This window comes from Malassezia japonica, chromosome 9, assembly GCF_029542785.1.
Source record: "Malassezia japonica chromosome 9, complete sequence".
In the NCBI taxonomy this organism is placed as follows: domain Eukaryota; kingdom Fungi; phylum Basidiomycota; class Malasseziomycetes; order Malasseziales; family Malasseziaceae; genus Malassezia; species Malassezia japonica.
In genome coordinates this window covers 249,013-270,089 of record NC_083378.1, presented here as the reverse complement: position 1 = coordinate 270,089, position 21,077 = coordinate 249,013, and the positions used below count along the sequence as shown (strand labels likewise).

The following is a 21,077-nucleotide window of genomic DNA, read 5'->3' as shown; positions in this document are numbered from 1 at the left end:
ACTAATGCGTCTACTTGCCGAGGTGCGCGAGTGCGTCGTCGTTGAAGCCCGGCGTGCCGTGCTGCGGAGGAAGCACCGCCTCGTTGATCGGCGCGTTCGGCTGCTTGTTCGGCGGCGTCTTGGCGCGGCGAGCGCGCACACCTGCGCGGAGCTTTTCGAGGGCCTCGATGGTGGTCTCCCAGCCGATGCATGCTGCGTGAGTAGGGCGACGTACCGTCCGTAATCGACTGTCCGTACTTGAGGTCCTGCGGCCCCGACGCCGGGATGCTCTGCTTGCCCTCCTCGAGGTGGCTCTCGAGCATCACACCGACGAGGTTCCATGCGTTGGCGTCGCCCTGGGCGAGCTGGTCGGCGACGCTCTCGACGACGCGCACCTGGTTCTGGTGCTTCTTCTCGCTGTTGCCGTGGCTGCAGTCGATCATGATGCGCGCCGGGAGCGACGCCTTCTCCAGCGCAGCCGCGGCCTTTTCGACGTGCTCCTTGGCGTAGTTCGGGCCGGCGTTGGAGCCGCGGAGAATGACGTGGCACTTGTCGTTGCCCTGTGTGAGTCTTTGCACGTACGGTAGTCTCGACAATGGCCGAGATGCCCTGCTTGGTCACCGACAAGAACGCGTGCTCGCTCGAGGCCGACTTGATCGCGTCGACGGCGATCGTCACCGAGCCGTCCGTGCCGTTCTTGAAGCCGACCGGCATGCTCAGACCGCTGGTCAGCTCACGGTGCACCTGCGACTCGGTGGTGCGCGCGCCGATGGCGCCCCACGAGATGAGATCCGCCGTGTACTGCGGCGAGATCGTGTCGAGGAACTCGGTGCCGGCGGGCAGGCCGATCTTGGCGACCTCAAGCAGGACGCCACGCGCAAGGCGCAGGCCCTTGTTGATCTGGTACGAGCCGTCGAGGTTCGGGTCGTTAATCAGACCCTTCCAGCCGACGGTCGTGCGCGGCTTCTCAAAGTAGACGCGCATGATAATGTGCAGCTCATCCTTGGCCTGGTCCGCGTACTCCTTGAGGCGGCGCGCATACTCGAGACCCGCACGCACGTCGTGCACCGAGCACGGCCCAATGACGACAATCAGGCGGTCCTGCTGGCCCTTGACGATCGCTTCGGTGTCGCGGCGGCCGCCGAGCACGGTCTGTGCGGCCTGCATCGACATGGGGTACTCCTCCATGAGAATCTGCGGAGGAATCACTGCATTAGCCTTTCCCACGTACAAGGCTTGATGCTCTTAATGTGGCAGTCATCGAGCTCGTTCAGCGCGTCCGTCACACGCAGCGTCGGTTCGTTCGTCATGGTGCCTGACAAATGCTACGAAGCTCGTTCGTCACGTGTCACCCGACGCAACCCACGTGCGAAGCGCACGACGCGACGCGGTCCAGCATGTCGGACGACGAACGGGACTTTGGTGGCAGCACGGCGCCTGATGATGAGGAGCTTTCGCTCCCCAAGGCGACCATCCAGAAGCTCATCCAGGACTACCTGCCCTCGGACATGAGCTGCGCGAAGGACACGCGCGATCTGCTGATCGAGTGCTGTGTGGAGTTTATCCACCTCGTGTCCTCAGAGGCGAACGAGGCGTGCGAGAAGGACTCGAAGAAGACCATTGCGCCGGATCACGTCGTCAAGGCGCTCATTGATCTCGGCTTTGAGAAATACACACGCGAGGTGCAGGACGTGCTGAACGACCACAAGCAGCACCAAAAGGTGCGTGTTTTGCTTTTCTCTGACGCAGGAACGCGAACGCAAAGCATCCCGCTTCGAGCTATCTGGGCTATCGGAAGAGGAGCTGCAGCGCCAGCAGGAGCAGCTCTTTGCCGCGAGCAAGGCGCGCTTCGACGCGGCGAACTAGCCATAGCCGCGGCCGTCGGGCACGGCCGGCGCATTTCATAATTCCCCAACGGCACATACCCGCCGGCTTGGCGAGCTGCATGCTGCAGGTGCCAACCGCGTTCCTTCGGACTGCTCTTTCCTACGCCCGGCCACGTTGGACAGGGTCGTGGACTCGTGTAGCTAGTACATTTCAAAGACCGATCATGTCTGCGACAGACGCTGTTAGCGGGAAGCGGATCGACGGCACGCGCCTCGCTACGTACGTATCGCTGCTCACCCAGCTCGATTCGCGCCTCGGTTGCGGACCGCGTTGCGGCGCTCAAGGCGAAGCATGAGGGAATTGTGCCCCACCTCGTCATCATCCAGGTGGGCGAGCAGAGCGCCTCGTCGACGTACATCCGCATGAAGCGCCAGGCCGCCGAACAGTGCGGCATCCGTGCGACGCATGTGCAGTTTCCGGCGGATGCGACCGAGGCACAGCTCTCTGCCGAGGTCGAGCGCCTGAACGACGACGACGGCGTGGACGGTATCCTGATCCAGCTCCCGCTTGGCGAGCACATCAGCGCCGACGCGGAGCGCCGCATCCTCGAGCAGGTCAAGCCGGCGAAGGACGTCGACGGCTTCCACACGCTCAACATCGGCCAGCTCTCGTCGCGCGCGTGCGATCCCTACTTTTTCCCGTGCACGCCGGCGGGCATCATCCGCCTGCTCGCAGACGCAGGCCTCGACGACCTCTCGGGCCTGCACGCGGTCGTGATGGGCCGCAGCGATATTGTCGGCAACCCCATGGTGAGCCTGTTGCGCGGGAAAAACTGCACCGTGACGCAGGTGCACTCCAAGTCGAAGGACGTCGAGAGCCTGATTCGCCTCGCCGACGTGCTCATCGTCGCGATTGGCGTGCCCAAATTTGTCAAGGGCGAGTGGCTCAAGCCGGGCGCGGTCGTGATCGACGTGGGCACAAACTACGTGCCGGATTCGACGCGCAAGTCGGGCCAGCGCCTCGTCGGTGACGTCGACTACGCGTCCGCCGAGCCGGTCGCCAAGGCTATCACGCCGGTGCCGGGCGGCGTCGGGCCGATGACCGTCGCGATGCTCATGGACAATACGTACATTGCCGCCGAGCGCCGCGCCGACCGCCTGACCGAGCGCCCGCGCGCGGTCACCACGCCGAACCCGCTCGAGCTCGTGCGCCCGGTGCCGAGCGACATTGAGATTGCGCGCGCACAGACGCCCAAGCCCATCGGGGCCGTCGCCCAAGAAATCGGCCTGTTGAAGAGCGAGCTCGAGCTCTACGGCAACACCAAGGCCAAGGTCGCGCTCAGTGTGCTCGAACGCCTGCAGCACCGCACCAACGGCAAGTACATTGTCGTCGCGGGCATCACCCCCACGCCGCTCGGCGAGGGCAAGTCGACGACCACGATTGGTCTCGCGCAGGCGCTCGGTGCGCACCTCGGCAAGCCCGCGTTTGCGTGTGTGCGCCAGCCATCACAGGGCCCTACGTTTGGTATCAAAGGCGGTGCGGCCGGCGGCGGCTACTCGCAGGTGATTCCCATGGAGGAGTTCAACCTGCACCTCACTGGCGACAACCACGCGGTGCAGGCGGCCAACAACCTTTTGGCTGCTGCGATCGATACGCGCATGTTCCACGAGGCGACGCAAAAGGACGCCGCGCTGTTTGACCGCCTGTGCCCCAAGAAGAAGGGCGTGCGCACGTTTGCGCCGGTCATGCTCAAGCGCCTCTCCAAGCTCGGCATTGACAAGACGGACCCCGACGCGCTGACCGACGAGGAAAAAGCGCGCTTCGCCCGTCTCGACATCGACCCCGAGACGGTGACGTGGCGCCGCGTGACGGATACCAACGACCGCTACCTGCGCGACATTACCGTCGGCCAGGCGCCGACTGAAAAAGGGCTTACGCGCCGCACCGGCTTTGACATTGCCGTCGCGTCCGAGTGCATGGCGGTATTGGCGCTCAGCCGCGACGTGGCCGACATGCGCGAGCGTCTCGGCAACATGGTCATTGGCTCGAGCCGCGCCGGCGAGCCGGTCACGGCCGACGACATTGGCGCCGGCGGCGCGCTGACCGTGCTCATGAAGGACGCGATTAAGCCGAACCTCATGCAGACGCTCGAAGGCACGCCCGTCTTTGTGCACGCGGGCCCCTTTGCCAACATTGCGCACGGCAACTCGTCGATCCTCGCCGACGCCGTTGCGCTCAAGCTCGCCGGCCGCGAGGAAAACGAGCCGAGCAGCCGCACCGGCTACGTCATTACCGAAGCCGGCTTTGGCGCGGACATTGGCATGGAAAAGTTCTGCAACATCAAGTGCCGCGAGAGCGGGCTGGTGCCGGATGCCACCGTGCTCGTGGCGACTGTGCGTGCGCTCAAGTCGCACGGTGGTGGCCCCGACGTGTCGCCCGGCAAGCCGCTCAGCGAGGTGTACACCCAAGAGAACCTCGAGATCCTGCGTGCCGGCTGCTCGAACCTCGCCAAGCACATTGACAATGCCAAGAAGCACGGCCTCAAGGTTGTCGTGGCCGTCAACACCTTTGCGACCGACACCCCCGCCGAGACGCAGCTCGTGGTGCAAGAGGCGCTCAAGGCCGGCGCCGACGCTGCCGTCCCGTCCGACCACTGGGCGAACGGCGGTGCAGGCGCCGTGGACCTCGCCAAGGCCGTCATTGAGCAGCTCCAGGACACCGACTCCCAGTTCCAGTTCCTCTACGACGTGGAACAGCCGATTGACGCCAAGATCGAGACGATTGCCAAGGCGATGTACGGTGCGGACGGCATCGAGGTCCTACCCGAGGCGCGCCACCAGATCGATACCTACACGCGCCAAGGCTACGCGAACCTGCCTATCTGCATGGCCAAGACCCACCTTTCGCTCTCGCACGACCCCCTGCTGAAAGGCGCGCCGACCGGCTTTACGGTGCCGATCCGCTCGGTGCGCCTCGCGGCCGGTGCGCGCTTCCTGTACCCCCTGTGCGGTGCGATGCAGACCATGCCCGGCCTGAGCACGCGCCCCGGCTACTACGACATCGACTTGGACGCCTCCGGCCAGGTCCAGGGTCTTTTTTAGTGCATAGATCCCAAACAGAGCGACGCGTGGCAACGCCGCCGGGCTGACAGGACCGATTTTCGCCACGAACACCGCCCACGCTGCGAGAGCGTGAAGCAGATCTGGTTGAGCGGTGAGCACGGATCCTCGTGACGTCTGTGTACCTCTTCGTCGGTCGCGGTAATGTCTGACTATCGCATGCGCGCTTCATTCTCTCCTAGCGGCACGGGGATCCATCGCACGCCGTCTCCCAACCCCCCCGAGCACCAGCGGTCGCCGCGGAATCCCATGGGCAACCCGATGCGCTACTCGCATGGCAAGATGGGCCTCCCCAACGACGGGATCATGCGTATTCCGCAGCCTGCGCAGGTTACCCCGGACGCTGGGCGTCTGAGCAATGCGCAGGTCCAAAATTTGGCGAGCCGCAACCTCCGCCCCAGCAGCGAGATGCTGCCCATGGGCCAGCAAGGCACGCCCGAGACGGAGGTCATTGACAAGTGGTTCGAGGACTTGCAAAACTACGAGGCGACGCTCGAGGAAATGGCTGCCGCCTCCCTCGACCAAAACTTTAAGGAGGAGCTGAGCGCTATCGAGCAGTGGTTCCGCGTGCTGTCGGAGGCGGAGCGCACCGCAGCGCTCTACAGCCTGCTGCAAGAGTCGACGCAGGTGCAAATCCGCTTCTTTATCACCGTCCTCCAGCAAATGGCCCGGAACGACCCGGTGGGCGCGTTCCTCTCGCCCAACACCGCCAACAGCTCGGTGGGCGAGCAGCTGGAGTCCAAGATGGCGTCGCTCGGTATCAAGACGCCTACGTCGGTCGCCGCATCGCCGAGCACGCGCGGTTTCCAGCGCCAGAGCACGGGCTTCCTCTCGCCGAACTCGGCGTCGCTCTACGGGTCGAGCCCGGACGTCTCGGCGGCGCTCGCGGCGCAGCGCAGCAAAATGAAGAACAACCGCACCTCGGCGCCGGGCACGCTCCCGATGGACTCGATGAGCTACACCGGTGGCAACCTCGACCACGTCCAGGAGAAGCCCAGCGGCCAGCAACGCGAACGCCCGCGCTCGACCGAGCACAGCACCCTCGCCCGTTCGCCACGCGGCGGTCCGATTGACGACGCGCTGTCCCCGATGGGCGTCGGTGGCGGGAGCTGGGCGAGCATGGTCAACACCCCGATCATGTCGATGCTCGATGAGAACCAGGCGCAGACCGGCGATACCAGCGCCAAGCTCGACGCGCAGCACGAGGGCGACACCAGCCGCGCGCGCCGCAGCAGCGCGAGCCAGTCCAACGTGCAAGGCGTGCTGAGCTCCATGTACGACCAAGGCAGCCAGAGCTGGCATAACCAGGCCGGCGGCCTGCCCAACAGCCCCCCCAACGTGGGCAGCCCCCAATTTAACAACTTCTCCGTTCCGACCATGAGCCCCAACACCCTCGCCGGGCTGCAGAGCCCGTCGGGTGGCATGTCCAACCCCGCGAACCTGCAAATGATGAATACGATGGCCGCCATTGGCGGACTGAACAACATGAACTCGTCCCAACTGCTGGCCCTCCAGCAGCAGATCCTGCAGCAGCAGCAAAACCTGTCAGGATTCCAGCAGTCGGCACGCATGGGCCGCGGCGGATCGCGTGCGGGCGTGCCACCGATGCTCAACAACCCCGCGCAAACGCCGTCGCGCAGCACCGGCAGCAACACGCTCCCGCGGCACCCCGTCGGCTCGCCCGTGACCGCCACGCCACAGGGCGAGGAGGAGGTCGCAGACATCTCGGTGCTCAACGATGTGCCCGCATGGCTGCGCCATCTCCGCCTGCACAAGTACACGCCGAACTTTGAAGGAAGCAACTGGCGCGAGATGGTCCAGATGAACGAGCAGGCGCTGATTGACAAGGGCGTCGCCGCGCTCGGCGCCCGCCGGAAAATGCTCAAGACGTTCGAGGCAGTGCGCCAAAAGTACAACATCCCCGCACCTGCCGGAACCGAGACATCGCTCGGCTCCCGCTCGGATGCCAGCGAAGCCGAATCGGAACACGACTCGTAGGGCGTAGCGCTAGAATGTGGAGGACACGTGGCTGTTGTTGTGCCTTGCCGGTGGCCAGGATGGAGCGGACGCGGTACGACGCACGCGCGTCGCCGAGCGCACCGGCGCCGGTGGATACAAACGTAGTGCGCGTTCCTAGAGCGCAGAGCGTGCTGGGAAAGAGCAGCACGCCAGCTCCCGCCGCGCCGCGCGCGCGTGCGCCGATTTCCATACGGCCGATCCGCGCGCGGACACAGCCGACGCCCCAGGCGTCGCCGCAAGAGACGCGGCAGCCGTCGCCGGTGCTGCGCGCATCCACAACAAGAGACGCGGCGGCTAGCACGACCACGCCCCCGGCGCAGCCGCGCGCACAAAGCGCCAACACGTCGGGGCGACGCGCCGCTTTTCAGGGCACCGTACGTGTGGCGGGGATGCGGCGCACACAGACCGACACGCCGCCCAGCACGGGTGGGACGACCGTCGGGACAGGCGCGCGTGTCGTCGCGCCGTCGCGCGCGCCGTCGCGTGCGGCACGGTCGGCGACGACAACGCGGTGCCCGTCGCGCATCGGCGACGGGCCCCGGAGCGCCTCGCCGGTCCAGCTCGGCTCCTCGCCCGAGGGCCGGGGGCGGCCGTGGGCGGCGTCCGCTACGCCAAACACCGCAGACAGCGACCGCATGGCCCGCGTGCGGCGCTCGCCGACCTCGCCGACGAGCGAAGTGCGCAATGCGCGCCTTTCGCCAAGCCCCCCCCGCTCCAAGCAGCGCCCAGAGAGCCGCGTCGGAGCGGCGCCCGTGGCGCCCGTGGTGCAGCGTGCGCGCAGCGACGTGACGCCGCGCGCGGCCGACCTCAGCGGCTCGTTCCTCGAACACGGCCGGTCCCCCGCGTCGGCGCTCGGCACGCCGGCCGGGCAGCACGCACACCCCTTTACGCCGCACGTCGCGCATGCGACGCCCGAGGTGCGGCCGTCCAACGAGCAATTCGATGCGAAAAACGAACGCAAGCTGCTGGATTTGGAGATTTCCAACAAAAGCTTGCTGGTGATCAATGCGACGCTCGAGTCGGCCAAGCTCAAGCAGGCTAAAGAGCTACGTATGCTGCGCCAGCAAATCTTCCACGCACAGGTCGAGCAGGCCTCGGACCCGACCGAGGTGTACGGCCTCGAGTCGCAGGCGGTCGGCGGCGAGCTGGCCGAGCTGTTGCAGACTACCAAGATGCAAGACAAGGAGAGTCTTCCCGCGCAGGTTGCGCGCGCCTTTGCGCAGCAGGACGAGGAGCTGCACGAGATGCACGCACGATGCCGTCAGACCATCGACACGCTGATGGAAGAGGCGCGTGCGGCGATCCTTGCGCGGCCCGACGGCGAGCAGTCCAAGAGCCGTGTGTTGCACCCCTCGGAGATTGCGCACGACGGCGAGGAGGCGGACGAGGACGGGCTTGCCCCCCTCCCCTCGCCCCGCGGCACGCCCGATCCGCACGCGGCGCACGCGCAGGACCTGTCGGTCGACTAGAGCATACCCCCACGATACATACATACATACCCACGATATAATGGAAGAGAGACTTCGTCGATACTGGATCAGGCTACTTAGGCTGATGCCACCTATTCTAGGCGGCACAAATGAAACGGCACAGCCTATCCATAGCAGCAATGCATGACAGCAACGCTAGTCTATGCGTGATACACACGCGCGAGACGCGAACGTCTTATCGTCGAGTAGCGGCTGCGGGCGTTTACTTGCCCTGCTTGCTGATCTCCTCAGCCTTGGCAATGACGTCCTCGATGGAGCCGACCATGTAGAAGGCGGCCTCGGGGAGAGCGTCGTGCTTGCCCTCAAGGATCTCCTTGCAGGCCTTGATGGTGTCCTTCAGGGAGACCAGGCGACCCTCGATACCAGTGAAGACCTGGGCGACAGCGAAGGGCTGCGACATGAAACGCTGCATCTTACGGGCACGCTCGACAGTGAGCTTGTCCTCCTCCGACAGCTCGTCCATACCCAGAATGGCAATGATATCTTGGAGCGCCTTGTAGTCCTGGAGCAGCTTCTGGACACCAGTGGTGACGTTGTAGTGCTCGTGACCGACAATGGACGGGTCAAGCATACGCGAGTTCGAGTTCAGGGGGTCGACAGCGGGGTAGATACCCAGCTCGGCAATACCACGGTCCAGCACAGTGGTGGCGTCCAGGTGGGCGAAGGTGGTGGCCGGGGCAGGGTCAGTCACATCGTCGGCGGGGACGTAGACGGCCTGCACCGAGGTAATCGAACCCTTCTTGGTGGTGGTGATACGCTCCTGCATCATACCCATGTCGGTCGAGAGGGTGGGCTGGTAACCGACAGCCGAGGGGATACGACCGAGCAGCGCCGAGGTCTCCGAACCGGCCTGGGTGAAACGGAAAATGTTGTCGATGAAGAGCAGCACATCCTGACCCTCGTCGTCACGGAAGTACTCGGCGATCGTGAGACCGGTCAGGGCAACACGGGCACGGGCACCCGGGGGCTCGTTCATCTGACCGAACACCAGGGCCACCTTCGAGTCACCCTCGAGGTTGATGACACCAGTCTCGATCATCTCGTGGTACAGATCGTTACCCTCACGAGTACGCTCACCGACACCGGTGAACACCGAGAAACCACCGTGGGCCTTGGCGACGTTGTTGATCAGCTCCTGAATCAACACGGTCTTGCCGACACCGGCACCACCGAACAGACCAATCTTACCACCACGGGCGTAGGGGGCAAGCAGGTCGACGACCTTGATACCGGTCTCGAGAATCTCCGACTCGGTCGACTGCTCGACAAACTCCGGGGGAGCACGGTGGATCGAGCGCAGGGCCGAGCCCTTGATGGGGCCACGCTCGTCAATGGCCTCACCAATGACGTTCATGATACGGCCAAGAGTGGCACCACCGACGGGGATGGTGATGGGGGCACCCGTGTCCTGGACGCGCTGGCCACGGACGAGACCCTCGGTACCGTCCATGGCAATGCAGCGGACGGTGTTCTCACCAATGTGCTGGGCGACCTCGAGAACCAGGCGACCCTGCTTCATGTCGAGAACCTCGAGCGCGTTGAAGATCTCGGGGAGGTTGTCCGAGCTGAAGTGGACATCGACAACGGCACCAATGACGGTAGAGATGTTGCCGACCTCGCCCTTGGTCGAGGCAGCCTCAGTGGCAAGGCCGCGAGCTAAGGTTAGCACATTGTATCGCTTGATACATACTCTGGACGTTGGCAGCCTTGGCAAAGCTGGGGGCAGCAGCCGAGGCGCGGACAGCCGGCAGAGCCAGACGGGCAGCGGTCGAAAGACCGGCAGCGTTCTGGCGGGCCACACGGTTAGCCGTGCGAGAAGCGCGGGAGACAGCGCGGATGGCAGAGCGCTGAATGATGGGCATGGCGCTAAGTTTCGCTCTAAGAAAGAGGTGAGGGGGCAAGAAGGAACCGCAGGCCTACGCCCGAGTCCTCATGGCCCGGGTTGTGTGCCCGGCAATCCAGCTGCGGGCCGCCAGCCAATTGCAGCGTACGACCCCACCGAAACCACCCGGAAAGGCAGCGTGGCTCTGCCAGCAAACGCTTCTTTCGGCCGAAATAGGCGGGCTCGTACACGGCGGCCATATTTCCCGAGTCGCTCCGCCGCGCTGATCTCCGATGCGATCAGTCGGCCGAGGCCCGTGCAGCCGGCCGTGCGTCGCGATGCACGAGAGGATACGCTCGCGTGGGGTCTAGAAAACTACGCAAGTGGTTGGTTGCAGGGGGGTTACTCGTCCTTGGTGTCCTTGGACTCGGCGTCCTTGGACTCGCTAGACTCGTCCTTCTTGGACTCGTCCTCCTTGGGGGCCTCGTCCGTAGACTCCTTGGCGTCTTTCTTGGGCTCCTCCTTGGCGTCGTCCTTGGGCTCGTCCTTGGGGGCCTCGTCCGTAGACTCCTTAGCGTCTTCCTTGGGCTCCTCCTTGGACTCCTTGGACTCTTCCTTGGGCTCCTCCTTGGACTCCTCCTTGGACTCTTCCTTGGGCTCCTCCTTGGACTCCTCCTTGGACTCTTCCTTGGGCTCCTCCTTGGACTCCTCCTTGGACTCTTCCTTGGGCTCCTCCTTGGACTCCTCCTCCTTGGGCTCCTCCTCCTTGGGCTCCTCCTCCTTGGGCTCCTCCTCCTTGGGCTCCTCCTCCTTGGGCTCCTTCTCCTTGTGTCCATGCGATTCGTGGTCACCGTGGTCCTCCGATCCGGGGTCCTGCACGGTCACCCAGCCAAAGAGACTACCAAAGACGAGGAGCGAAGTAATCGCCCACGGAGCGTCGCTCTTCGGCGGCGCCGCGCTCCCGGCGTGGCTCGCGTACGAGCGCACGGCGCGCGCGCTACGCAGAGCGGAGCGCTCGCTCACAGCAGCGGCGCGGGCACGCAGGGCAGGGCGGGCAGCCTTCAGCGTCTGGCGGAGCATCGACATGGCGTTCGCAGTTCAGGGTCTTCCCCCCCGGGGTCCGCCCGTGCGAGTGGAGTGTCACGTGACAAGCGCGTCGGGGGGCGTGGAGCGCCGTCCGTTCCGCGCTGGAACTGCCACAGCAAGCGACCATGTCCGCCAGCGAGTCTGCTGCCACGCCCCTTTCGGGCTACGTCGGTTTCGACACTCTTACGAAGCAAATCGAGACGAAGCTCCTTCGTCGTGGTTTCCAGTTCAATGTCATGGTTGTGGGCCAGTCGGGCCTCGGCAAGAGCTCGATGATCAACACGCTCTTTTCGTCGAACCTGCTTACGACCAAGGGCCGTGTGGACCCCTCGGACGAGGTGCGCCAGACGACGAGCATCAATGCCACCTCTCACAGTACGTTTTTTTCTTATCTAACCCAGACATTATCGAGAACGGCGTCAAGCTGAAGCTCAACATTGTCGACACCCCCGGCTACGGTGATCTGATCAACAACGAGCACTGCTGGGAGCCCATCGTGAAGTACATCAAGGACCAGTACAGCATCTACCTGCGCAAGGAGCTGACTGCCGTGCGTGAGCGCAACATCCCCGACTCGCGCGTGCACGCTGTGCTGTTCTTTATCAACCCTTCCGGCCACTCGCTGCGCTCGATCGACATCCAGGTGCTGAAGAAGCTCGGCGACATTGCGAACGTCATCCCCGTCATTGCCAAGTCGGACTCGCTGACGCTCGGCGAGCGCGAGCTCTTCAAGAAGCGCATCCGCGCCTCGCTGCAGTCGAACGGTATCCGTGTGTACCCCTTTGACCACGAGGACTACGAGGAGGAGGAGCGCGAGGCGAACAGCCTGGTGCAGAGCCTCCTCCCCTTTGCGGTGGTGAGCGCGGAAAAGACGTTTGAGGCCGACGGCCAGCTTATCCGTGGCCGCCAGGTCGGCAGCGGTCTGATCAATGTCGAAAACAAGGCACACTGCGAGTTTGTGCAGCTGCGCGACTTTTTGCTGCGCACGAACCTGCACGACCTGATCGAGACGACGTCGAACACGTACTACGAGTCCTTCCGCTCGAAGCAGCTCCTGGCGCTCAAGGAGAGCAGCGCCAAGCAGCAGGCACAGCACGCACAGCAGCAGTACACAAGTGCGCAACCGCCTGTGCAGGGTGGCGCGCCGCAGGGTGCGCCTGTCGCTGCGCCGGGTGCGTAATAGATGTATGTAGCAAGTTCCGCAGTGCGCAGCTTCTTTGCCAACGAGAGTCCTACTATCCAGTCTATACCTGAGAGCCGCGCATACTGCGTTAGTGGGAATACATACAAGTAGGCGCGCATGCCATGCGAAGCCAGCTCGGCCTTGGCCTGCGCAAACGTGTGTCCCTCTGCGGTGAGTCGCGCGCAACGCACTCTGCTTGTTGTGTTCATAAATCTGGGTGAGTAGGAAACACGTACCACACGGTAGTACCAGAGGTTGCCGAGACCCTGCACCGAGAATCCCGCCGTGGAGATTACCGCAAAGACCCCCGCGAGGATCTTCTTGTTGGAAAAGGCGTGGACGACGCTCCAGATGCCGCCGCAGCCGCTCGAGGGGTAGCCGATGATGGCGTACGCCGAAAAGAGCAGGTGGAAGCCTGCAAAGAGGAAGTACACGTAGTAAAAGAGCGAATGCTCCTTCATTAGTCCGTTGTACACCGGGCGGTACCACAGCACAAAGCTCAGCGGGATCAGCAGGACGAGGTAGAACACGGCGCCAATAAAGTTGCCGCCCGCGTAGATCGCCATCAACACCATGGTCGGCAGATTCCACACGAGCGTCGCGGACCAGAGCAGCCACAGATAGTACAGATGCTTCATCACCTCCTGCGAGTCCGGCGGGATCTCGCTGTCAATGTCGTGGTAGATCAGTGGGTAGAACGGCGGCCAGTTGTTGCGCCCAAACTTGCGCATGTGCTCCGTGCGTGCATCGAGCTCGCGCTCACGCTCCTCAAGCTCGCGCTCGCGCCGCGCAAGGTCGTCGTCGTGCATCGCATGCGCGGGAGCGGTGCCGTGCGTGCTCGTGGGGTACACCTCGTCCTCGTCCTCGTCCAGCGGCGGCGCGTATCCGCCGACGCTTCCGGGACGCAGCGACTCGGTGTCAAATGGGTTCTCTAAGTCATCCCCGCCGCTGTGCATCGCACTCTGCACGCTCGGGTCATCGAACGGGTTCGAGTCCAGCGCCGCGCGCGCACTCGCCATGATGGATGGAGACGCACCGCCGAATGCCACGTGGGAGGCGCGTGGCGCCGCGCTTTCCCAACGATGCACGGCAAGGTACGTCGCGTGTCTGACGCAGGCCGACGAGGTGCGCAAGAGTGCACGGCGGGGTACAGGCCCGGATGCGCCGGTGCCGAGTGCGGAGCAGGTCGCACAGCTGGGGCAGCAGGTCCTCGACCAGCTCCTCCACGCAAAAGACGCGGACGGCGACGCGCTCGCGGAGCCGTTTATGCGCCTGCCGAGCCGGCGGCAGTACCCCGAGTACTATGTGGTAATCAAGAAGCCTGTGACGCTCAGCGAGGTGCGCAATCGTGTGAAGCAGCAGGAATACGCGTCGCTCGCGGATTTTCGCGCGGATCTCGAGCTGATGTGCAACAATGCGAAGCGCTTTAATATGAAAGACAGCGACATTTGGCTCAAGGCGCGCGACCTTCATGTGCGTATCTCGGCTAACACAGGGCATGATCAAAGAGGCAACGACCGATGTCTACGACGCGTGGGCCGCCGAGCAGACCGACAAGCCCAAGCGCGCCGAGAAGCGCGCCGCAGCCGACGACAGCGCCGATGCCAAGCGCCGCAAGCTCGCCGAGTCGGTCGTGCGCTCGGCCGTGCCGAAAGAAGAGCGCGAGACGCCCAAGGTGCAAAAGATCACGCTGCGTGCGCCAAAGAGCGAGACGCCCAAGAGCAAAGAGGCCGAGGCGAAGCCGGAAGCGAAGCCCGCGCCCAAAACCGCGGCGCCGGGGGCGCCCGCGACGCCCGCGACGCCCGCGACGCATGCGACGCCAGCACAGTCATCGCCTGCGCCTGTATCGACGCCGATTGCGCGCGTCGTGCCGCCGTACACCTCGCCGGTCGTTCCCCGCCCCATCACGACGCCGTACATTACCGAGCCACGCCGGCGTGGCGCGCCGCGCGGCAAGCGCCTCAAGGTCATGCTGCGCTGGGCCGTGCAGAGCATTACTTCGCTCCAGGACGACAGGTACGTCGCACCTCTTACCCAGCGGCCGCAAACATGCAGAAATGTTTATGGAGCTGCCGTCGCGGCAGGATTACCCCGACTACTACCAGTTCATCCAGCACCCGATCAGCTTTCACGACATCGACCGCAAGCTCGACCAGAAAGAGTACATTAATCCCCACGCGCTGGTCTCGGACCTGTACCGCATGCTGAGCAATGCGCAGTTCTACAACGAGGAGCACTCGGAGGTGTGGGAAGACGCCCAGGTCCTGCGCACGCACCTCGAAAAGGTGATTATTCCCGCCCTGCTCGCCGAGGGCTTTACGCTCGATCCGAACGACCACCGCCAGGCGGCGCTGCCGCCGGGCACGCCGGGCGCCGTGCCGCCGCCGGGCAGCGCGGGCTCCCCGGTGAGCGAGAGCCCGCCGCAGAGCTCGCCGGCGAGCCCGGCGCCGGTCCACGCGCGCCCGATCGTGCGCGTGGCGAACGTCGCGCCCCAGGCGCCACGCCCGGTCGCGACGCCCCCGGCACGGCCCACGCCGGTGATTGAGGCGCCACGGCCCCCGGCGCCGCCGGCGCCTGCCGCGCCTGCCGCGCCTGCCGTGACGCTGGAGCAGGTCGTGCAGGGCGTCGAGAACCGGACGTGGCCCACGCACCCTGCCGCGCTCACTGCGCCGGCGGCCGCCACGGCCAAGCCGGCGCACGAGCCGCTGCCGTGCTTTGCGGAGGCCGTGAGCCTGCAGCTGTACGCGGATCCCGACGCGTCCGAGCTGCTCGCCAACGTCCGCATCGCGCTCGGCGCCGATGCGGTGCCGCAGGCGATCCACCTGCCCCGCCGCACCGCAAGCGCCATGATCCGCCTGGTGCTTGGCGAGGAGGAGCAGCGCGCGCTCCGAGTCACGCTCAACCAGCGCGAGGTCGGCGGCGCATGGCTCGACGGGACAGCGACGTACGCCATGCACGTCGCGCTCGACGGCACATCGCACGCGCTCGAGGCGCACACGCTCGAAACAAGCCCAGCCGGGCGCGTATGTATCTATATGAACAAGTAGGAGTTACCGCGCTTCATGCTCGCTCTCGCCCATCCACCAGCCCATGCCGCGCGTGAAGGAGGTGTTGACCACGTCGCGCAGCGACGTGGTGGACGGCAGCAGCGTGCTCGGCGCGTCCTGGCCGAGGTGGTCAAAGAGCGAGCGCGTGGCACGCGCCGAGGGATCCGGCGCCTCGGGGCGCGTCGGCGCGCCGAGGAACCGCGCCAGTGTCCGCTGCGGCCGCTGGCTCGGCGCGGGCGGCACGCCCGAGTGCGCGCCGCGTGCGCGCCATGCGTCGAGGAGGCGGGGGAGCTGCGCAGGCGGCGCAAGCGCCATGGCCTGGCCGAAGACGAGCGCACGCGCGCGCTCGTCGTGCCACTCGGGGTGCTTGGCCAGCTGGAAGCACGCGCGCCACGCCGCATCGTGCGCCGCGTCGTGCGCCGTGTCGCGCGGCAGCGTCTTGGCGGCCTTGGCCGTGCGGTCGCACAAGTCGCGCGCAGCGGCAAAGTCGCCGTTGGCGGCCGCAGCGTCTGCTAGCATCGCGTCGATGCGCACCTCAGCGACCTTGGGGGGCACGCCGGGCGTCAGCGCCCGCGCGAGCGTGCGGATCTGCGGCGCACGGTACGCGCTCGAGTGCAGTGCCAGGATCCGGCCGAGGACCAGCAGCTTGTCGTCGATCGCACGCAGCTCACGGGGCGTAAGCGGCTGCGTCGCATTGGCCAGCGACGGAATGGGGTAGCGCGCGAGCTGCGACAGCATCGCGAGAAAGGCACGCTCCTCGTCGGCCTCGGGCGTGTGCGGCGCGACGGTCAGGCACTCGGACGCGCGCTGCAGCGGGGCGTGCAGCGGGTCGCACGTCGTTGCCTGCTCGATCCACGTCCGCGCAGCGTCGAGGACAAGCGCTGTCGCATCCTCTTCGCCGAGGCACACGCCGAGGCGGGGATGGCGCACGATATGCGCGGCCAGCGCGTGGAACTGCGCAAACTCGCGGTGGGCTAGGAGCTGTGTAAGGACCCACCGCGGCGTCTCGCTCGGGAGCGGCGCACGCTCGCTCGGCCCGGCGACGTACGGCGCAATGTCGTCGACGAGGCGCACAAGCGCCGCGTCGCTGCCCCGTGCGGTACGCACGAGCGACGCGCAGAGCGCCTTGGTGCGCTTCTCGTCGAGCGCGAGGTAGAAACGGGGGGCGTGCGTCAGCGCGTCGCGCAGCAGCACCTGGCCGAGGTCGACGCACTGCGCCGCCGCGCCCAGCGCCGCATGCACCTCGCCCGGAGAGGCGACACGCAGCCGCTCGTACAGCGTGCGGGGCGACGTGTCGCGCGACGCGCCCAGCACCTCGACGAGCGGCACGCGCTCGGTCGGCGACGGGACGCGGCTCACCGTGTGCATCGCGACATACGCCGCGTCGTCACTTGCGTCGCACGTCGCAAGGATCGCGAGGGCGAGTCGCTCTTTCTGCGCCGCCGCCTCGATCCACGAGGACGCGATGATCTGCGCCGCAATCTGCAGGGCGCGGTCGATCGAGATGGCGCGTGCGGCAAGGTCGAGCACCGCAAGGACAATGAGCACGCCGGCGTCGCTCTGGGACGCCATGTGAAACGCGCCGGGGGAGGCGTACGTGCCTTTGCGCAGGAACGGCGCAACGTGCTCCTCGAGCATGCGCACCACGTCCGGCACCGGCAGCGGCTGCTGGACGACGCACTGGAGGAGCGTGCTGGCGTCGGCGGCGTGCAGCGCCGCGGCGTTCCAGCGCCGCGCACCCGCGCCGAGCGTCGCAAGGAGCATTTCAAGGAAGCGCAGCTCGTGCGCAACGGCCCGCAGCGGAACGAGGCTCAGGCGCACGCCGGCCTCGGCGAGCGCACGCGCCTGGGCCACGAGGCCGAGACGCGCCTCGAGCTCGTGCACCACGTCCAAGTACCATTCCGAGAGGCCCGCCGGCGGTGCAGGCGGTGCGGCCGGGGGCGGTGCGTAGCCCCGCTCGGCAAGCAGCTCGAGGACGTGTGGGTGCTCGACCCAGAGCGCAGCCGCCGCCGCGGGTGACATGGCCTTGGTCGCAAGCTCGATCCACGCGCCGCTCTCGCAGTCTTCTACAGGGAGTTTTGTGCCCGGGAGCAGGCGCAGCTCCAGCAGCTCGTCCGCCCCGACGCCGCCTGCAGTGAGGAGCGCGTGCAGCAGCAGGAAGCGGTACGGAAAGAGCGCGCGTGCGATGCCGACGTGCGCGCCGAGCAGCGCGCGGAGTGCCACCGCATTGCCCGCGAGGCATACATTGTGTGCGTGCTCGAGCAGTGGCAGCTCTGCGAGTGCCGCGAGGTCGCCAGCGACGTGTGCCGTGCTGCCGCGTGCCAGGGGAATGCGGAGCAGCCACTGCATGTGCCACAAGCGGCGGCGCAGCAAGAGACGCGGCCAGCGGTCTTGCCCCTGGAGCCATTCCTTGAGCGATCCATTTTCCAGCGCAGTCTGCACCTCGCCGTCGAACGCGGCGGTACGCGCGGTGCCTGTCGCGAGGACGTGCGCGGCCTCGTCGGCGGTCCATGCGTCGCCCGCCGCGCGCACCGCGGCAACCGCGGCCGCCGCGACCCACCACGCGTCCTGTTCCTGCTCGAGCTGCTGTGCGACGCTTGCGGCCGGCGCCGGGAGTGCTGCGAGCAGCGCGCGCCGCTGCTCGCCCATCCGATCTTCTTCCATCGCGCGCGTCTGCCTCCGGTCCGTGCTCCTTCGATCACGGCCTCCTTCTCGTTTGTCAGCCATTGGATGTGACGCAAACGAGCCGCCCGTATGCAAGGCGGCGCACGTGGACATAAATCGACGCTCCGCGCGTGCCAGCGCGCATGGCACGTGCGTGCACGAGCCATGCAGCAGCGCCGTGTGGCAGCGGGAGGCGAAAGATACACGTAGCCGGTAGGGCTTCAGATCGCGTGGGGCGCGAGCGCTTCACCCACTACTACGACGAGAGTCTGTCTTAATTGAGGTGGTGCATTTTCCGTCGTGTAGCGACGTACTCGATTTATTGAACTAGGATGCTGGATAAACTTTCGAGCCTCAGTGGCCAGATCCCCCCCTCGCTGCTGCACCGTTTCGAGTCGCTCGGACCGGTCGCGGTCACGGCGGCCGTTTCGATCTCAGCTGTTGCCCTACTTGCGGTGGTGTACCGCCCGTTCAGGGAGATGCTCGTCTTTTCGTACAACTGTTTCCTCCAGCCGCTCGGCAAGACCAACAACCAGGCCGAGCGCCTGGACCGCTTCTACCAACACCAGGCTTCGGGTATGTCTCCGAAATGCTAATTTAGTCTACGATGCGACGCGTACCGGTCTTCTTCGTGGCCGCAAGACCATGCTCAAGTACGTCGCACAACTAACGCAGGCTTTGCGCTGCCGAGATGCGCCAGCTGCGTGAAAAGGAGCCGCACCGCAAGCTCATCTGGGTCGACATTGGCGGCGGCACCGGCTGGAACATTGAGCAGATGGACAAGTACTTTCCGGTCGCAGAGTTCGACCAGGTCTTCTTGATCGATTTGTGCGAGCCGCTGCTGGAGGTCGCGCGCGAGCGCTTCCAGCGCCTCGGCTTCAAGAACGTCAAGGCGCTCTGCCAGAACGCCAAGGACTTTGAGCTGCCGGGCCTGCCGGACGACAAGAAGGTCGACCTGTTCACCTGCTCCTACTCGATTTCGATGATCCCGCCCTTCTTTGCGGTGCTCGACCGGATCAACGAGTTCCTCGACACCAAGGTCGGTGTGTTTGGTGTCGCCGACTTTTACGTGTCGAGCGCCGAGTCGACCTCGGACCAGAGCACGCTCGTGGGCGGCTCGGTGATGCGCAAGTGCCACTGGCTCAACTCGTGGTTCTGGCGCAACTGGTTCTCGCTCGACCACATCGAGCTGCACCCCGCGCGTCGCGACTACCTCGAGCACAAGTTTGGTACGATCAAGTGCTTCAACGGCCGCAACCACTTTATCGTGCCGTACCTGGTGCGCATCCCCTACTATATCTGGCTCGGTGTGTCGCGCGAGCGCGACACCACCAAGGCCGTCCAGGCGTTTGAGGTCGAGGCGGGCAACAATGTCGCGGTCCCGCCGTCGTTCCCGGATGTGGCACGTGCGCGCCTCCAAACCGCCAAGGCCGAGCCCTCGACCGAAAAGGTGGCCGAGCTGAAGCAGGACCTCGCAATCCAGTGGCCCCAGAGCTCCTTCCACTACCAGCAGCGCCATTGGCGCCTGCCGTTCGTGGACGATCGCTTCAGCGACATGTTCCGCACGTGGATCTACGGCTTCACGTGGGAGGACCCCTACGTGGACATTGAGCACCTCGATCTCGGCCCCGAGGACTCGATTCTGTGCATTACGAGTGCCGGCGATAATGCGCTGCACTACGCGTGCACGTCCAAGCCCCGCCGCATCCATGCGGTGGACATGAACCCTTGCCAGGGTCACCTGCTCGAGCTGAAGCTCGCCGCGATCGCGACGCTCGACTACGAAACCTTCTGGCAGATGTTTGGCGACGGCAAGGCCCCCAACTTCCCTCAGCTGCTCGACGAGCGTATCTCGCCGAACCTGTCTTCGCACGCATACCAGTTCTGGCGCACGAACAACTCGTCGTTCGATAAGGCGTTCTACTTCCGTGGTTACTCGGGTCACGCGCTTCGTCTCGCTAAGGCCGCGTTCCAGCTGATGGGCGTGCGCAAGGACGTGGACAAGATGTGCACCACCCGTTCCATTGAGGAGCAAAAGCAGATCTGGGACACCAAGGTGCGCAAAACGATCATCAACGAGACGCTGATTCGCCTCTTTTTGGCGAACCCCGCGTTCCTCTGGAACGCGCTCGGCGTCCCGATGAACCAGCTCAACATCTTCAAAAAGGAGGGCAGTGTGGAGCAGTTTGCCATCGACACGCTGGACGCGGTCCCGGCGCGCTCCTTGCTCTCGACGGAAAACTACCACTACCGCCTCTGCCTGATGGGCAACTACACCAAGGAGAGCTGCCCGCTCTACCTCAAGCGGGACGCTTTCGAAAAGCTCAAGGCGAACAACAGCGAGGCGCTCGACTCGTTCCGCCTGCACACCGACTCGATCGTGTCGGTGTTGCGCGGCATGCAGGACAGCTCGCTGACGCGCGCCATCCTCATGGACCACATGGACTGGTTCGACCCGATCCCGGCCTCGGTCGCGCTCCCGAGCCTCGAAAAGGCGCGCGACGAGGAGGACAAGTCCATCTCGGACCTCGACCGCGAGGTCGTGGAGCTTGCACGCGTCATTGCCAAGGGCGGCATCGTGTTCTGGCGCAGCGCTGCGAAGCACCCCTGGTACTCGGAGCGCTTCGAGGCGGCTGGTTTCCGTGTCTCGCCCGTGCACATCCGCGAGACGAACAAGCCGATTGACAACGTGAACATGTACGCCTCCTTCTACCGCGCCGTGCGCCAGTAGACACACCAAGTAGACTCCATCGAGCTTATATACGAATCGGCGCACGTCCGTCAACCTCCACATTACCACGTGCTCGTCGCGCTCGCTTCGCTTCGCACCGTCGCCCGGGG

The 21,077-nt window shown here is 65.3% G+C and overlaps 12 protein-coding genes across 12 annotated transcripts; 7 read left to right on the top strand and 5 right to left on the bottom strand.

The window, feature by feature from the left end:
- Nucleotides 1–10: 10 nt before the first annotated feature.
- Nucleotides 11–1,289, bottom strand: MJAP1_004236 (3-deoxy-7-phosphoheptulonate synthase; the record flags this gene model as incomplete). Its single annotated transcript, XM_060268153.1, has 4 exons — nucleotides 11–192; nucleotides 215–539; nucleotides 562–1,187; nucleotides 1,211–1,289. 4 exons carry the CDS (start codon nucleotides 1,287–1,289, stop codon nucleotides 11–13), a joined length of 1,212 nt encoding a protein of 403 aa, XP_060124136.1.
- Nucleotides 1,290–1,376: 87 nt separating this feature from the next.
- Nucleotides 1,377–1,845, top strand: NCB2 (negative cofactor 2 transcription regulator complex subunit ncb2; the record flags this gene model as incomplete). Its single annotated transcript, XM_060268152.1, has 2 exons — nucleotides 1,377–1,700; nucleotides 1,729–1,845. The coding sequence occupies 2 exons, from the start codon at nucleotides 1,377–1,379 to the stop codon at nucleotides 1,843–1,845; spliced, it is 441 nt and encodes a 146-aa protein (XP_060124135.1).
- Nucleotides 1,846–2,029: 184 nt separating this feature from the next.
- MJAP1_004234 (uncharacterized protein) lies at nucleotides 2,030–4,907 on the top strand (the record flags this gene model as incomplete). Its single annotated transcript, XM_060268151.1, has 2 exons — nucleotides 2,030–2,085; nucleotides 2,108–4,907. 2 exons carry the CDS (start codon nucleotides 2,030–2,032, stop codon nucleotides 4,905–4,907), a joined length of 2,856 nt encoding a protein of 951 aa, XP_060124134.1.
- A 162-nt stretch (nucleotides 4,908–5,069) lies between these two features.
- On the top strand, nucleotides 5,070–6,923 carry VTS1 (Flap-structured DNA-binding and RNA-binding protein; the record flags this gene model as incomplete). Its single annotated transcript, XM_060268150.1, has 1 exon — nucleotides 5,070–6,923. The coding sequence occupies one exon, from the start codon at nucleotides 5,070–5,072 to the stop codon at nucleotides 6,921–6,923; it is 1,854 nt and encodes a 617-aa protein (XP_060124133.1).
- Nucleotides 6,924–6,982: 59 nt separating this feature from the next.
- On the top strand, nucleotides 6,983–8,413 carry MJAP1_004232 (uncharacterized protein; the record flags this gene model as incomplete). Its single annotated transcript, XM_060268149.1, has 2 exons — nucleotides 6,983–7,318; nucleotides 7,349–8,413. The coding sequence occupies 2 exons, from the start codon at nucleotides 6,983–6,985 to the stop codon at nucleotides 8,411–8,413; spliced, it is 1,401 nt and encodes a 466-aa protein (XP_060124132.1).
- Nucleotides 8,414–8,636: 223 nt separating this feature from the next.
- Nucleotides 8,637–10,296, bottom strand: ATP2 (atp2, beta subunit of the F1 sector of mitochondrial F1F0 ATP synthase; the record flags this gene model as incomplete). The annotated part of the gene is made up of 2 exons (XM_060268148.1): nucleotides 8,637–10,090; nucleotides 10,125–10,296. The coding sequence occupies 2 exons, from the start codon at nucleotides 10,294–10,296 to the stop codon at nucleotides 8,637–8,639; spliced, it is 1,626 nt and encodes a 541-aa protein (XP_060124131.1).
- Nucleotides 10,297–10,658: 362 nt separating this feature from the next.
- Nucleotides 10,659–11,342, bottom strand: MJAP1_004230 (uncharacterized protein; the record flags this gene model as incomplete). Its single annotated transcript, XM_060268147.1, has 1 exon — nucleotides 10,659–11,342. One exon carries the CDS (start codon nucleotides 11,340–11,342, stop codon nucleotides 10,659–10,661), a length of 684 nt encoding a protein of 227 aa, XP_060124130.1.
- Nucleotides 11,343–11,467: 125 nt separating this feature from the next.
- Nucleotides 11,468–12,522, top strand: CDC10 (cell division control protein; the record flags this gene model as incomplete). Its single annotated transcript, XM_060268146.1, has 2 exons — nucleotides 11,468–11,717; nucleotides 11,744–12,522. The coding sequence occupies 2 exons, from the start codon at nucleotides 11,468–11,470 to the stop codon at nucleotides 12,520–12,522; spliced, it is 1,029 nt and encodes a 342-aa protein (XP_060124129.1).
- Nucleotides 12,523–12,586: 64 nt separating this feature from the next.
- On the bottom strand, nucleotides 12,587–13,544 carry MJAP1_004228 (uncharacterized protein; the record flags this gene model as incomplete). Its single annotated transcript, XM_060268145.1, has 4 exons — nucleotides 12,587–12,608; nucleotides 12,631–12,691; nucleotides 12,717–12,738; nucleotides 12,762–13,544. 4 exons carry the CDS (start codon nucleotides 13,542–13,544, stop codon nucleotides 12,587–12,589), a joined length of 888 nt encoding a protein of 295 aa, XP_060124128.1.
- A 63-nt stretch (nucleotides 13,545–13,607) lies between these two features.
- Nucleotides 13,608–15,572, top strand: MJAP1_004227 (uncharacterized protein; the record flags this gene model as incomplete). The annotated part of the gene is made up of 4 exons (XM_060268144.1): nucleotides 13,608–13,619; nucleotides 13,642–13,998; nucleotides 14,021–14,541; nucleotides 14,564–15,572. The coding sequence occupies 4 exons, from the start codon at nucleotides 13,608–13,610 to the stop codon at nucleotides 15,570–15,572; spliced, it is 1,899 nt and encodes a 632-aa protein (XP_060124127.1).
- A 3-nt stretch (nucleotides 15,573–15,575) lies between these two features.
- Nucleotides 15,576–18,236, bottom strand: MJAP1_004226 (uncharacterized protein; the record flags this gene model as incomplete). The annotated part of the gene is made up of 1 exon (XM_060268143.1): nucleotides 15,576–18,236. The coding sequence occupies one exon, from the start codon at nucleotides 18,234–18,236 to the stop codon at nucleotides 15,576–15,578; it is 2,661 nt and encodes an 886-aa protein (XP_060124126.1).
- A 332-nt stretch (nucleotides 18,237–18,568) lies between these two features.
- MJAP1_004225 (uncharacterized protein) lies at nucleotides 18,569–20,967 on the top strand (the record flags this gene model as incomplete). The annotated part of the gene is made up of 3 exons (XM_060268142.1): nucleotides 18,569–18,812; nucleotides 18,838–18,889; nucleotides 18,912–20,967. 3 exons carry the CDS (start codon nucleotides 18,569–18,571, stop codon nucleotides 20,965–20,967), a joined length of 2,352 nt encoding a protein of 783 aa, XP_060124125.1.
- Between the last annotated feature and the right edge of the window lie 110 nt (nucleotides 20,968–21,077).